This window comes from Lepidothrix coronata, unplaced genomic scaffold (genome assembly GCF_001604755.1).
Source record: "Lepidothrix coronata isolate B3197 unplaced genomic scaffold, Lepidothrix_coronata-1.0 Scaffold77, whole genome shotgun sequence".
In the NCBI taxonomy this organism is placed as follows: Eukaryota; Metazoa; Chordata; class Aves; order Passeriformes; family Pipridae; genus Lepidothrix; species Lepidothrix coronata.
Window position 1 is genome coordinate 597117 of NW_016690257.1, and position 13519 is coordinate 610635.

At 40.9% G+C, this 13519-nt stretch overlaps 1 protein-coding gene across 4 annotated transcripts in view; it reads left to right on the forward strand.

Moving 5' to 3' along the window:
- The window catches only part of DYM (dymeclin), a 215479-nt gene that overhangs the window by 79984 nt on the left and 121976 nt on the right, over nt 1-13519 (forward strand). For all 4 annotated transcript variants that reach the window (XM_017819757.1, XM_017819758.1, XM_017819760.1 and 1 more), the window contains exon 11: nt 5228-5353. In XM_017819757.1, coding sequence (XP_017675246.1) covers nt 5228-5353 — 126 coding nt within the window. The remainder of the gene's footprint in view (nt 1-5227; nt 5354-13519) is intronic.

Genomic DNA, 13519 nt, shown 5'->3' on the forward strand with positions numbered 1-13519 from the left:
GTAAGTCTTTCTCTGCCTGCCTGATTTTCATCACAATGGGCTGGACCTGAGTGTCAGCAGCTGCCAGTGGTCCCTGTTCTGCAGTGGGAGCAGTAGGTCCTGTCTCACTTTTTCACCAGTTCTAGCTCACTTATTCATTTTTGTTATGTCGTCTCAGGAGTGTGATGCAGAACATGTCACTGCAGTAAAGGGTAGTACTGGTAAAGCTACAAGGCTGTCTCTTTCCCTCTTCCTCTGTGCCACTATTATGATCCAGGTCAAACCTGCTCGCTTCTGTGATCATAGTGTAAAGAAACTGGTGGCAAATATCATTCTATTAATTATTTTATTTATCTCTTTTAGATATTTGGACTAAAAAGTTGCACGAGCTTACTGTGTACATTCAGGAATAATAGTTAACAAAATGAGCTGTAACTTGACTAACATGCCAAATGTCTTACAGGGTTGACCTGAGACTGAAACTCCTCATGGAGCAGCTCACAGGTTTTATAGAAATACAGCTGTAGTGAGTTTTTAGCCACTTAAATAGGATTGTGGTTAATGGGCAATATAACAGACACCTGGTATGGTTTTTGTAGGTTATAAATTAGCTTATGCTCCCCACTTTAGTCATGTCACAAACCACTTTAGCAAATCTTACTTATTAAAAAGCATTCCTTTAATAAGATAATGGCTGTCTAGGGGGATTGGTAACGGAATAGAGAACTCTTTCCATTTTAATATTTGAAATCTTGCCAGGTAATTAGATCCCTTGCCTGTTTGATGGCAGATATGGAGTGAGTTTGGTTTCAGTCCAAGTTCCAGCAGATGTATTGCTAAAATCGGAGTTGATAGACGCCACTGTTGGCAAACGGGGGTGAGATGGTTGGTATTGAATTGATTCAAGACTGAACTCCTGTGTCATCTGCTGAGGATTATCTGGGCAGGGGCTGAGTCATTTTGCATGAGTTCTGTGAACAAATGGCAAAGTATAATTTTTGGGGCAGTTAGTGTGTGATATGAGAAGTTTAACAGCTGCTAAGCTTAACAATTTGCTGTAACTTTAGAGTCATCAAATAGAATCCCAGAATGGTTTAGATTGGAAGGGACCTTAGAGCTCATCTCGTTCCAACCCTCTGCCATGGGCAGGGACACCTTCCACTAGACCAGGTTGCTTTGGAGAAGAAAAGGTTAGGTGTGTGCTTTGTTTTAGAATCATGTTGTCTGATATACTGTAAAACTTCCGGAAAAACCATGAGGTGCATGTGTCAAAACAACTCCAAATGCAGGTACTCAGATGCTCTGCAATGTGGGATATTTTCATATATTATCACCTAAAAAAAATAAAATAAAAAGATCAGAAAATCCCAGAAACCATCATCAGCATTTAACACCGTGTGGGAAAGTCTGAGAAAATTCAGACAAGCATCACTGAAAAGTCAACAGTATGTTTTTGGGGGGTGGTTTGGTTTTTTTTGGATACCAACATTTGAAACTGCCTGCTCTTATTTTGCTCTTCCTGCATACTGCTGCTTTTTTGTGATCTGTACTGACAAGTTACTGACATCTTTGTCCAATCCTCTTGTTTTTATCGGTAAGTAAGAAGGTAAGAATGAGCAGCAACCAACTGAGAAGAGCAATTGTAATTACTCAGTAACACAGACCCAAAAAGGACTGGGGGAGTAGGAGGATTACTGGACAAAGAAATCATTATCTCCTAATTACAACCCTGCAGTGAAAAAAAGCTAATTCAGTCTTGGGCTTGTAAATGAGATGAAGGGCCTTGAATATTGGAGCTGGTTATTCCTTCCTGTATGGCAAGGTGCTAATACACTGTGTAGTCTTCTGGTGGTGTACTACCATACTTCATGAAATAGTTACAAGCTGTTGAAAAATGGAAACAGTGTAGAGAATTTTAATTTTTGTTTGCCTTAAAATTACCAATAAAACTGTGAGAGGCTTAGGAATCTTACATGGTAGGTCAGAGAGGAGCTTGAGAAGCATCAGGACATGTATGTGCCTTCATAAGGGGGAATCCTTGAACAGAGAGGACTCCCTGCTTGCAGAGAGGGGTGGTGATTCATTTGTATATGAATCTCTCTCTGTCAGTTATAGGTAAATACCTTCACCTTCTGTTGAGCTTCATGTTTTATTGTTAGTGAATCAACTTTTTTGCTCTTCCGGAAAGTGGAGGGACAGTTGAAATAGGATGCAATTAACAAATATTTGATAGGCATAGCATCGTGGTCTGTGGATGAGAGAATGTTAAGCCTTTTCCTGTTTGAAAGTGCAATTAACACCAATATTGCAACTAAAAGTGCCAGTGAGATTTCTGCTTATAAGAAATGAGCTATTCAATATGTTTGCTTTGGCTGCTGAGTTGAGCTTTTGTTGCTGCTCGACATGACTGGACTGAAATAATGTATATAATGATGTATTTATATCAATTGATGGTGCAGCAATATTTTTGCCTGTGCTATAATTTGGCTTAAGCAGGTTACTGCTTGTGTTTTGTTGATTTCTGAAGACAAGCTATTTTAAAACTCTTTATTGGGGAAACCAGCCTGGGACTGAATATAGCACCTGCAATTTTCAGTGTCTGTTTTTACCTGCCACTTGTTTTGAGGATTAAAAGTAACTTTTTAATGGTGGCTGTGTCTTGCCGGTTAAAAGCTGCTCCTGAAGGGGGAGTGTCAGCAGTAGTGGTGGTTTACTGACTATAAGGTCCAGTAATAACTAAAATAGGTGGTTGTTGTCTTGTCAGTGCATGGGTGGACAAAGCCATCGCATAAGAAGGAAGCTCCCTGAGATGATTTTCCTCTTTTGGAGAAAACTATCTCCTCCAGATTCCAACTGTCATCTCCCAAAGTCTTTTCACTTTTCTGTTTTAATATAATTAGAATTTTAATTGAATCTTACATCCTAACTTTTTTATTTAAGTTGTGGCTTGTCAAACAGCTTTTGTTCTGAGCACAGTAATACTTGTCCTAAAGGCGTGTGCACCTTGCAATCACTATAAAGGAAAAAGTGTTGGAAGGAGGAAGGGTTATAGAAACTGTGTGAATTTATTCTATTTTCATCTGGAAATGGCAGGTAAGAGTTGCCATTTGCCTCCCTGAGCTTCATCTGGTGTGTAGATGGAGAGAAGCCTAAAAGAGGAGTGGAAAGGGAATCGTGGCCAGGGCAGTGGAGGTGGGAAGAGGTTTTGAAAAAACAGAGGTTCGTTTGGGGCAGGAGGATTGATTGCAGTAATTTGGAAAGCAAGTCCACTGTTCAGTAGCTATTATGAAATTTTAGTAAGACTTTGACATATTGGCTCATAGGGAAATGTCTCTGATGTCTTAGTATCAAGGCATGCTTTTTAAATGTAGTTGGTAGCCACACACTGGTAGGACTCAGAGCACTTGAGGAACATGGATGGACTTTTTCAGCTACAATTTGAACTAATATTAATGTGCATAGAAAGAGAAGATATTCTGAGCTGTTTGGAAGGATTATGCTTTGCCAGAGTGCTTTGTGTGGAATTATTTAACACTAACCACACTGGATCTCAGTTACCTTTAAAGGACTCTTCCAAGCCAAACCATTAAATGATTCTACTTGGGGTCTGCCTAGAAAACCAAGAAGTTATTCCACTGGTTGCCTTCAGCAAGGCTTTTGTTGTTCTCCCTGCAAAGTCCAGTTGTAAATGCAATTCTTGGTTAGTTTTATGTTGCTTCCAGCTCTATGCAGCTTATTATCATAACTCTTGGACTGGGAAAGGACTTAGAGCTTGTGCAGTCAAAGCTGCATGAAAGTGTTGGAGGTAGAAATAATTTGAACAGTAGACTAAAGTTAAAATAATTTAAACAGTGGACTAAATGTTTGTCTCCCTTTTCCCCCACCCAAGGAAAAGGGCTAATGTTTTTTGGCCATACATCAGTTACATGTTCTAGGGAAAACCTGGTCTTTAGTCAAGACCGATATTCAGGAAACACAAAGATGTTGACTCAAGTTTCTACTGGAGAAAGAAGTTTGTGAAGGATCCTTTAAAATGGCAAAGGAAGCGTGATTGCAATGTATAAATATTTTTATGTAGTGTTTTTTATTTTCATATTTATTTAATAGTAATAAAAATATTATTGTAAATGTATTGTCCCTCAGCTTCTGTTGCGGTCTTGTCTTGACCCTGACCAAAGCATCTGTCAAAAGGTTTTGTGGCCTGGAGCATTTAAATCAATCTCATTTCATTTTAATAGAAACTGTTTTAGTATGTTCCAGCTGTTTTGAGGATGGTTGATTGTAAGAGAACATTTTGGTAACTTCAGAGGCTTGTGAAGCACTCGGTGTCCTGGCCACTCACCAGAATAGGTTTCACATGATTCATCCTGCTGCACTTGGCCCGTTTTGAAAAACAGCAAGCCTTTAGGTGTTTAGAAGCTTCTTGGAACTGAGAGTTTTCTCCAGTTCCTTTTTCCAGGGTATTTTGTGATTTAGGCCTATTTCTGCAGCCTGGGGAAGCCACGTCGTACTGAGCCAGTGGAAAGCTAATTTTCAGTTGGTAGAGGGACAGCGTTTGCATCTGGATTAACTTTAGACTAGCATTCAGGTATGCTTGCTGTTGCAATGAAATCTCATTTTCATTATTATTGCAAGACTTTGGCTTAAACTGTTCATCCTGGTGGAAATGTTGCAAGACCTTGGGCTGAACTCTCGTCATAATGTCAGTTCTCTTTGGCTGCATATTATCTAAAATTGGAAAAACAGGCCTTTTCTAGTCTTAACCCAACCAAAACTGGTTCTTTTCTGGGATCATCCTCGCACACCAAAATGGGATTTGACTCAAAATGCCTCTGTTCACCTTAGCTCCAATTTGCATGGCTAGATTTGATGAGGAAAGTCCTTTCACACCAGGCATGTGGTAGCACAGATGGTTAGAAACAACTGTTTTCCTGCTTGAACTGGTGAGAATCTTGTTTAGCAATTTGATTTTCCCCGTAGTGTAGAGAGGAGAACTGAAGCGTGAGGGGCCTATGGTAGGTATGGCTGGGAATCTCATTTATTAGGGATTGAAATTCCATGTCTGACCACACGAAAGCATTTTTTTAGACTCTCTTGCAGAGACAGAATCACTGCTTAGGGGTGGTTATTTCAAGAGGGAGGAATTGGTATGATATTGAGAAGGACATGGGAGCTTTAGAGCCTCCTCTGTTTATTGTCTGAAGTATTTGAAGAATAAACTAATAGGCACGTTTTTCCTTCCCTAAAGGTTCTGCCAATTCTTGAAATTCTGTACCACGTTGAGGAAAGGAACTCACACCATGTTTACATGGCTCTTATCATTTTGCTGATCCTCACAGAGGACGATGGCTTCAACCGATCCATTCACGAAGTGGTGAGTTGTTGTTTTGGTAAATAATCCTTCAGCTCTAAACATTATTTCAGTGTTTACTTGTACAAAGATACATTGGCAGATATGTTCCCTCAGAGGAGGCTGAATGGGCTCATCCAAATTTGATGACAGATACATATTTCTTTTGTAAGGATGGGTAACCTGAAGAGCAATTTCAGAACTTTTCCTCTCCCTCTTGTAGAGGAAGCACTGCATATACCTCTTTTTCTTTGTCTTTTTTGGTGTTCCTGTTACAAAGTAACGTGGTAATAGCCGGGCAGGCTGCCTCAAAGATGCTGAATGTTTGCTGTGGAAGTGGAGGGCCTAGAGGAGAGGGGAAAAAACCAGGAAGCCTTTTTTTATTTCTAATTAAAATCCTTGCTTAACCGGTTTGATGCAGCTTTTAGCTGGAGTTTTATTTTCCAGACTGACTGTTACTTCCTTACTTGGCATTTCTTTTTGTGTCATTCTGCTAGATCCGTTTCTATTTTATGTTGTCCATATAATAGAATCCAAATTTTGGCTAACTTTGGTGGACCTTGACCATCTCTGCTGGACAATACCTTGGACAACTATGTTCTATTTTCCCAGCTTCTAAAGCTGTGATAATGCATGAGATATCTGCACTGTTTTAATTTCATTTTTAGACTGGGACACAGAAACTCTCTCTTGGGTTTATGTGAAATTATTGAAATGGCAAAAAAGCTGCAAGCTAGTTTCAAAGTTTCTAAACAGAACTCTTCCCCGGTAAATTTCCAGCCTGTTTTGGAAGGAGAGGCAATTTTTTTTGGTTACAGCATTTATTTTCTGAAATTTCAGATTATTTACTGTAGCTCTGAGAGTAGAAAGCAAGAAGAGATGATTTATATGCAATTTCCTGGCAATACCTTTTAGGAAGCAGCTTTTAGTAGGAGCACCTATAGTAACCATGAAGATGACAGAAATATTTTCCCGAAGCTTTTTTTCTCCTGCCTCCAACTTCGTGTGCCTTGAACCTGTAAATGTGTACCAGAGGTGTACGTGTGTGATGTGTATTTTTGGGTTCTGTGTCACTAAGTCATTTAACCTCTCCCATAAACTGAGCTTCTTGGAGCACAGCAGACAAGGCTTCATTCCTGCCTCAGTCTCTTCCCCCATCATTCTTCATTCAGTTTGAAGGCTTTACACGCAGTCTTTTAATAAATTCCTTACTGGATGAGTAAAAGTGGAAGATTTCCCTAAAATTTCTTAATGAGGATCCAGCTGTGAAATGAAAACATAGATCAAGCTTTCTTGTCCGGTTTATTCTTGCCTTTCAGCTCACCCTGCCAGCAGAGTTGTAGTGTTTGCTGTGCAGTGTGGATATTGGTTTACTACTTCCATCTTAATAAAAACACAACCCCCACCTTGTTCCTTCTACCCTGCACTGATTTCTTTTTTTTCAGTCATGCCTTTGCTTCTTCCATTTTCTTCTGAATTTAATCTTTGATTTACTTCAGATTTTCACTAACTGCTTCTTTCCTCCTCTCTGTGCCTGGTGAGAAGCATCTGTTCATTAACAGAGTGTGGCCAGGGTTTTGCTGGATTTGCTTCTTAGGTGGATAATGAGAAGTGGCTGTGAGATACCCGAGCCTGCAGCACTGTCTGTTGAGCTTCTCCTGACAGCCACACTGAAGAAAAAGCTGTGAAAATGCAAACTTTTGCCCTCAAAAGCCAAAGCACTGCTATGGCACTGCAGAGAACAGGTGTGGAATAGTCTTAATTCCTCCTCCTGTCGTCCTCTTTTCCTTACTATTCTTTCTTTTACCCTTTTCTCCATTCTCAGCTGGATGGGGCATGTTTGATGCCAAAGGAGAGAGCAAATTTGGAGGCAAAGCAGCTTTGCAGTGCCTTTTTTATTGAACTTAAAGGCTTTTTCTTGCCCCCTTCTCTTAATCTGAGTGTCACATGGATGGATTGGATGCAGTGAAGGAGAAAGTGGAGGTCTGTCCTTGTTCAAACTTTAAACTGTGTGCTCTGAAAGCCACCTGAATGAACTGTGACATAGATGAGTTGGTAACTGTGATACCAACCCTTAAGTGTTCCTTACAGAAAGGATTCCTTACTTATAAAGTTATCTTCGTGATCTACATCTTCTGTGCCATTCCATTTACTGAGGAATGTGGATGTGAAAGTACAAATGTGAACATCACGTCTTCTCTTGTGAACTCTGGGTGGTGGATACAGGTTTGGGTGGTGGATTCCTACAGATCCTATGATGGGGAGTAAGTGAAGGGGGAAAAAGGTTTCAAAATCATGCTGATAAATCACTTCCCCTCACCCATCTTTTTGGATTGTTTAAGTGGATGTTTTCAGGTATGAATGAGCAAGTTACGGTTCAAAAACTGCAATAAAAAGTAAGAAATTTGTCTCATAGTTTCTTAAATATTAACTTCATGTCTCCTAAAGGCTGAGAGGATATTATAGGGCTGCGAAATTGGGGGAGTCAGAAAATATGTGTGGGTCTTTCTGTAAAATGTGAGCATCTAGCATCAGTTTCACAAAACCTTAATTCACCGCAAATACCTACCAGATTTTAGCAGTTATGGCAGGACTATTTTTTTCCTCCGTCTCTGTGAAGAAATAAAGATGTATTTTAGATCAACCTGTTTTTCTCTCTGCTGCTCTATATCCTGTGTACTGTTCTTATAAGAAGCATGACTGTACAGTCCATTTATGGGCTATTTTCCTTTGTGGCATTTAACCCACATTTATTTATTGATTTTTCAGATTAATTTTAGTAAGCAAAGTTTTATAAATCTGGTGATTATACCAGCTGGTAAAGAGCTCAGGAAACCACAAAAACTCTTTTTGACTGCTGTAGGATGCTGAAGGATTTTTTTATTTAAAATGAATGTGGTCTTAACTGCCTGGAAAATATGATCAAAAGCATAGGTCCTGCAATTGGTTGAATGCAGCTGGGTCACTGTAACCACAAAGAGCTCAATTGCTTTCACTACTACTACTACTACTACTACTACTACTACTACTACTACTACTACTACAACTACAACTACTACTACTACTACTACTACTACTACTACTACTACTACTACTACTACTACTGGTACCAGAGTAAATGAGTACATACAGGAATTCCCCAAAGGAGACATGTATTGGTGATTTTTGGTCTCTGATTTATGAAACTGTAAATAAAATTACACCAGATGTCAAAATAACATAATACAAAATGTTATGTAGCAGTAACCTTTTAGTAAATGGTGATAGACTGTAAATCACGATTTAACTGTTTATTTTTAGTGTGTTCAAAAATATCTCATGAGGAAAGTTATGGGAAGCTGAGAATCTTGCTGCTTGGTATATGTAGATCTGAGCTCCTGCTCTTTGCATCTGCAGTTTGTGCTCCCTGAGTTGTAGGTGTCCAGGAGCCTGGTGTTAAAAAGAGTAATTCATCAAAACATTTAATTTTTTTTTTTCTTTAATTATTCTTGCAAGACCACCCCAGGACTGAGCCTTTTCCTTTTTCCTTCTGCTTTTTAATGTTATCTGCAAATCAGTGAGATTGGTCAATTGTGGCACTGTTTTGAGGTAGATGATTTTGAAATTTAGAATATTTTCATGGCTTATGCTTCTGAAACCCAAAGCTGTGTGAGGGATGGTGGTGGTTGCTGTTGTTGTTTTTCAAATAGTCGTTTCATTGCCTACCAGCTGTGGTTGCTTTCTTCGTTGTGGAGGAGAGGTAACAGGTTCTCAGAGGTAACTTTTTAACCTTGAATTTATTTATTTTTTTAGGAGTAAGTATATTATTTCAAGGAATAGTTGTCTCAGTGACTGGCCTTTTCCCAGGTTGATGTTTTTAGATTTTCAGGGAGAACCATTTGCCATTTCTGGAGCGAGACCGGGGCACGAACACGTCTTTGTCTGTGCTTACAGCTGTCAGCATGTTTTTTTAACAATCTCTGGTAACTTCATGTTTTGCATTAGGCATTTGAAACTTTGTCAGGTGGCCTTTGTGCCAGGGCTCTGTTGCTGATAATGTGACTAATTGTGACCAAATTACCAGTCTCGGGGGCATGGGGAGTCTGTTTCCATCTGCGCAGGACGTATGTAACTGGAGGTGCCCTGACGTCCGTGGTGACTGAATATTCTCATTTTGCTGTTCCCAGAGCCAGCTGGGCTGTTTGCATCCTCCCCTGCACAGGGGTCATGTTGTCAGGTGAAATCCGTAGGGACAAGCCGAAGCTTATGTAAGTGCTGCTTCCAGCTCCTCTGGGATGGCACTCTGCTTCCAGTGGTGGTTCTGTTGCTGCTTGGCAGTGGTTGAAACCACACAGAATCGTTTAGGTTGGAAAAAGTCCTTTAAGACCATCAAGTCCAACTGTTCTCCCAACACTGCCAAGGCCACCACCTAACCCGTGTCCCCAGGTGCCACATCCACATGTTGAAAGTGTGTAGGAACAGGAGCCCCGATGTGAAAGGCGGAATTGGAAACAGGCTGTGGCTGGCTGTACAAGGAACATGGGATGGTGTAATGGGGGAGAGAGATAAGAATTAAACAAGAAACAAGTAAGATTTGGGACTGCTGAGCAAAGAAATGGGTAAAGAGGCAGGACAGGAACAGAGTGACAAAATGCTGAGGAAGATGGAGGCAGCCTTCTTTTTGATGAGAGATCGGAATGGGCAAGGTAGGACAAGGGGGAATGGCTTCCCACTGCCAGAGGGCAGGGTTAGATGGGATATTGGGAAGGAATTCCTCCTGACTGTGAGGGTGGTGAGGCCCTGGCACAGGTTGCCCAGAGAAGCTGTGGCTGTTCCTGGATCCCTGCAAGTGTCCAAGGCCAGGTTGGACATGGCTTGGAGCCATGTGGTCTAGTGGAAGGTGTCCCTGCCCATGGCAGGGGGGTGGGACTGGGTGAGCTTTCAGGTCTCTTTGGGCCCAAACCATTCTGTGATGCCATGATTGTAAGGTGTGCGTGGGGGAGTGGAAGCTGATTAAAAAAAGAACTGAGAAGGAATGGGGTCTGTGTTGGCAAAGAGTTGGGAATGAATTACAGGGAGGGAAAAGTGGAAGGATGATGGCTTGTATATAGGACAGGGAGCCATGGGTGGATGAGAAAGATGTGGATGGAGGGCTCAAGGTCCTGCTTGAGATTACCTAACTTGTCCCAGTCCTATCCCTCTTGTCCCACTGGGGCACCTTTTTGGAGAGAGGATTTGATGGAACCTGCTTTTGAGTCCCAGCTTAGTGTGAATCAGGAGCTTCCACTTCGCTTCATAAAGTACAGGGATGTGCCCCACAAAATAGCACCAAAGGGAGTGGGAGGAAACATGGACTAATTTTATTTGTGGGAGGAGGTTGCTTTGCTATTTCACTCGTAAATGAGAGACTACAAGAAATACCTTATTAGAGATTTAATGATTCAAGCTGATATTTTTTTGTTGGACTAAGTGTACTTTGTCTCAGAGAGGAAAAAAAAAACAACCCAGCCCTTGGGTATTGTTTTAGAGCAAATCGAGTGCAATTATGTCTTTTCAATAATCTTCTGGAAATGTGTTTGGATTTGCATTGTGCGTCATGTCAAAACAAATAATATTTTCTACCTCCCATTTTCATGGCTATATTGTGTTTTACAAGGAGTATGTTAGATTTTCAATAAGGTTTTAAAAGTCAGGAAATGAAATGTGCAACCACAACTTATCCCTCTTATATTTATGTGTTACAGAGTGTAACCATTACTTAATGATCATATAATATATTCTTCAAATAACAGTATACTTTTGTTCTGGAAGGTTCCAATGCTGAGCTTGAGATATTTTTTTTTTTTGTCCAAGTAGTTAATTAATTTTCGTATATAAAATCTTCTCTTGAAAACAGGTATATTCACATAGTCATAAATAAGCCATTATTAAGAATCACAATTAATGGCAACCAGAATGACTGTCTACACTTATTTTATGATTTTGCAGCTGTGAAGTAACCCAAGAACTTGCTATGTCTGATCATAGGTTTATGCTTAGCAGCGTTGGGATGATCAAGTTCTCTAGCAGTGAAGTTCATATATGTGTAATCATTTAATTATCCAACTAACAGCTTTTTAACTTTTCGGTTGCCTTTTTTTTGGTTGAAATAGGTGTGGATTTTGCTTTGTCTTTCAGACATTTCCTGTTAATCATCTGTGTTGTTCATACCAAGTAGTTATCCTTGTTTACTGAAACTCCTTGGATGACTTGCTTTCATTTATACCATCACCACTTTGTCTTAAAATAGTATTAGTGACTTGTTATAACCAGAAATTATACTGGCTTCCGCATCCACTCATCACCTGCTATTTGTGGAAGCCTTTCTTGTAGTGATTTCGTGTTTCCTATCTGTTCCTCAGCCTTGACCATTCTTCCCTTAAATACCTCTCAAGCCTTCCCCTCTCCCCCGTATTCTGATTTTGTGATCCTTTTAGCAAAAGGTGTTTACCAGAACCCACCACACCTGAGCCTGCAGCTGGGGATGTTTGTCACCTTCGCCATAGATTAGTGATTTTCCCATCTATAGGTTGCAGTCATTGGCTTCATTTTAGCTTCCATGTGGGAAATAGGAAGGTGCTGACAAAAAGTGAGGTACTGTGCAATGTGTGATAATGGACGTACCTTTTTAAAATTTATTTTAAATTTATTTCAATGTTCTGAACTTTTGTCTCTTCATATATAGTAAAGAAAGGACTTCTGTATCTCAAACTGCATCAGCTTACCAACTAATAGGAGTCATAACCAGAATACTATTTCAAATGACTCTTGTACTGTGAAAGAGCTTCAAGAGACAGAGAATCATGGAATGCCAGAATGTCTTGGGTTTGGAGAGACATTCACGCTCATCCAGTTCCACCCCCTGCCATGGGCAGGGACACCTTCCCCTATCCCAGGTTGCTCCAAGCTCCGTCCAGCCTGGCCTTGAACACTTGCAGGGATCCAGGAGCAGCCACAGCTTCTTTGGGCAACCTGTGCCAGGGCCTCCCCACCCTCACAGACAGCAATTCCTTCCCAATATCCCATCTAACCCTGCCCTCTGGCAGTGGGAAGCCATTCCCCCTTGTCCTATCCCTCCATGTCCTTGTCCCAAGTCCCTCTCCAGCTCTCCTGGAGCCCCTTCTGACACTGGAAGGGCTCTCAGGTCTCCCTGGATCCTTCTCTTCTCCAGGTGAACACCTCCAGCTCTCCCAGCCTGGCTCCAGAGCAGAGGGGCTCCAGCCCTTGGAGCATCTCCGTGGCCTCCTCTGGATCTGCTCCAACAGGTTCACGTCCTTCTTGTGTTGAGACACCTGAATACAGTCAGAAGTGTTTTCATATAACTTCTGTAGAGAAGAGGTTGAATAGAGGTTGATAGTTGAGATTGATGGGGTTTGGAATTTTTAAGACATCCGTATTATTTTCATTGAATCTGAAGTTTCAGTAAAACACATTCAAGTATCTCCAAGATGAAGTTATACAGAGCAACAGCTTTGTGTGCAATAGTCCTTCTTAAATATATTTAAGTTTTGACCCAGAATAACCCTGAATTTATAGAGGATCTTTTCCATGTTTTTAGGACAGTTCCTGCTGACTCATTTTTACCAGTCTTTTAAGTCATGGTGTTTTGTGCACATGTTTCCTCCGTGTCGGTTGGCAGAGTACAAGGAAAGAATGGAGTGATTCTCCTCCTGCAATAAGTTTGGAAATGGTGGTAAACTTCATCCACCCCGACAGTGGAGAGCACTGAAAGATACGAAAGCCTTAACCTAGCTGATGACTTTGTTTAAGTGTTAAGGGAAGAGGCCTTGTGTCTGGCAAGAGAAAGGCGTCAGTGTGGAGTCAACATTCGCCTGTGGATCTGTCCCGTGACCCTCAGCGTGTGAGCTCTTGCCCATCAGTCAGAGCTCCTCCTGCATGCTGCCTCTTGCCCAGCCTGTGGTGAGGGAAAATGGGAAGGAATTGGCAGCAGTATTCACGTGTCTAGGGTGGAAATGGAGTCTTTATAAGGTGAAAAGGGTTAAAATCAAAAAGAATATAGGAGTGTGGTGGCACAGGGCGTAGAAAATAGGGAATTGCTAAATGTAGTAATCTTTCTGCAGCTGGTGTGTTTCCACAGGGCTTAAAGTTGGTGAGATCTCCTAGGTGATAATGCTGCAGAGGTCTGACTTTTTTTTTTTTTTTTTTTTAATT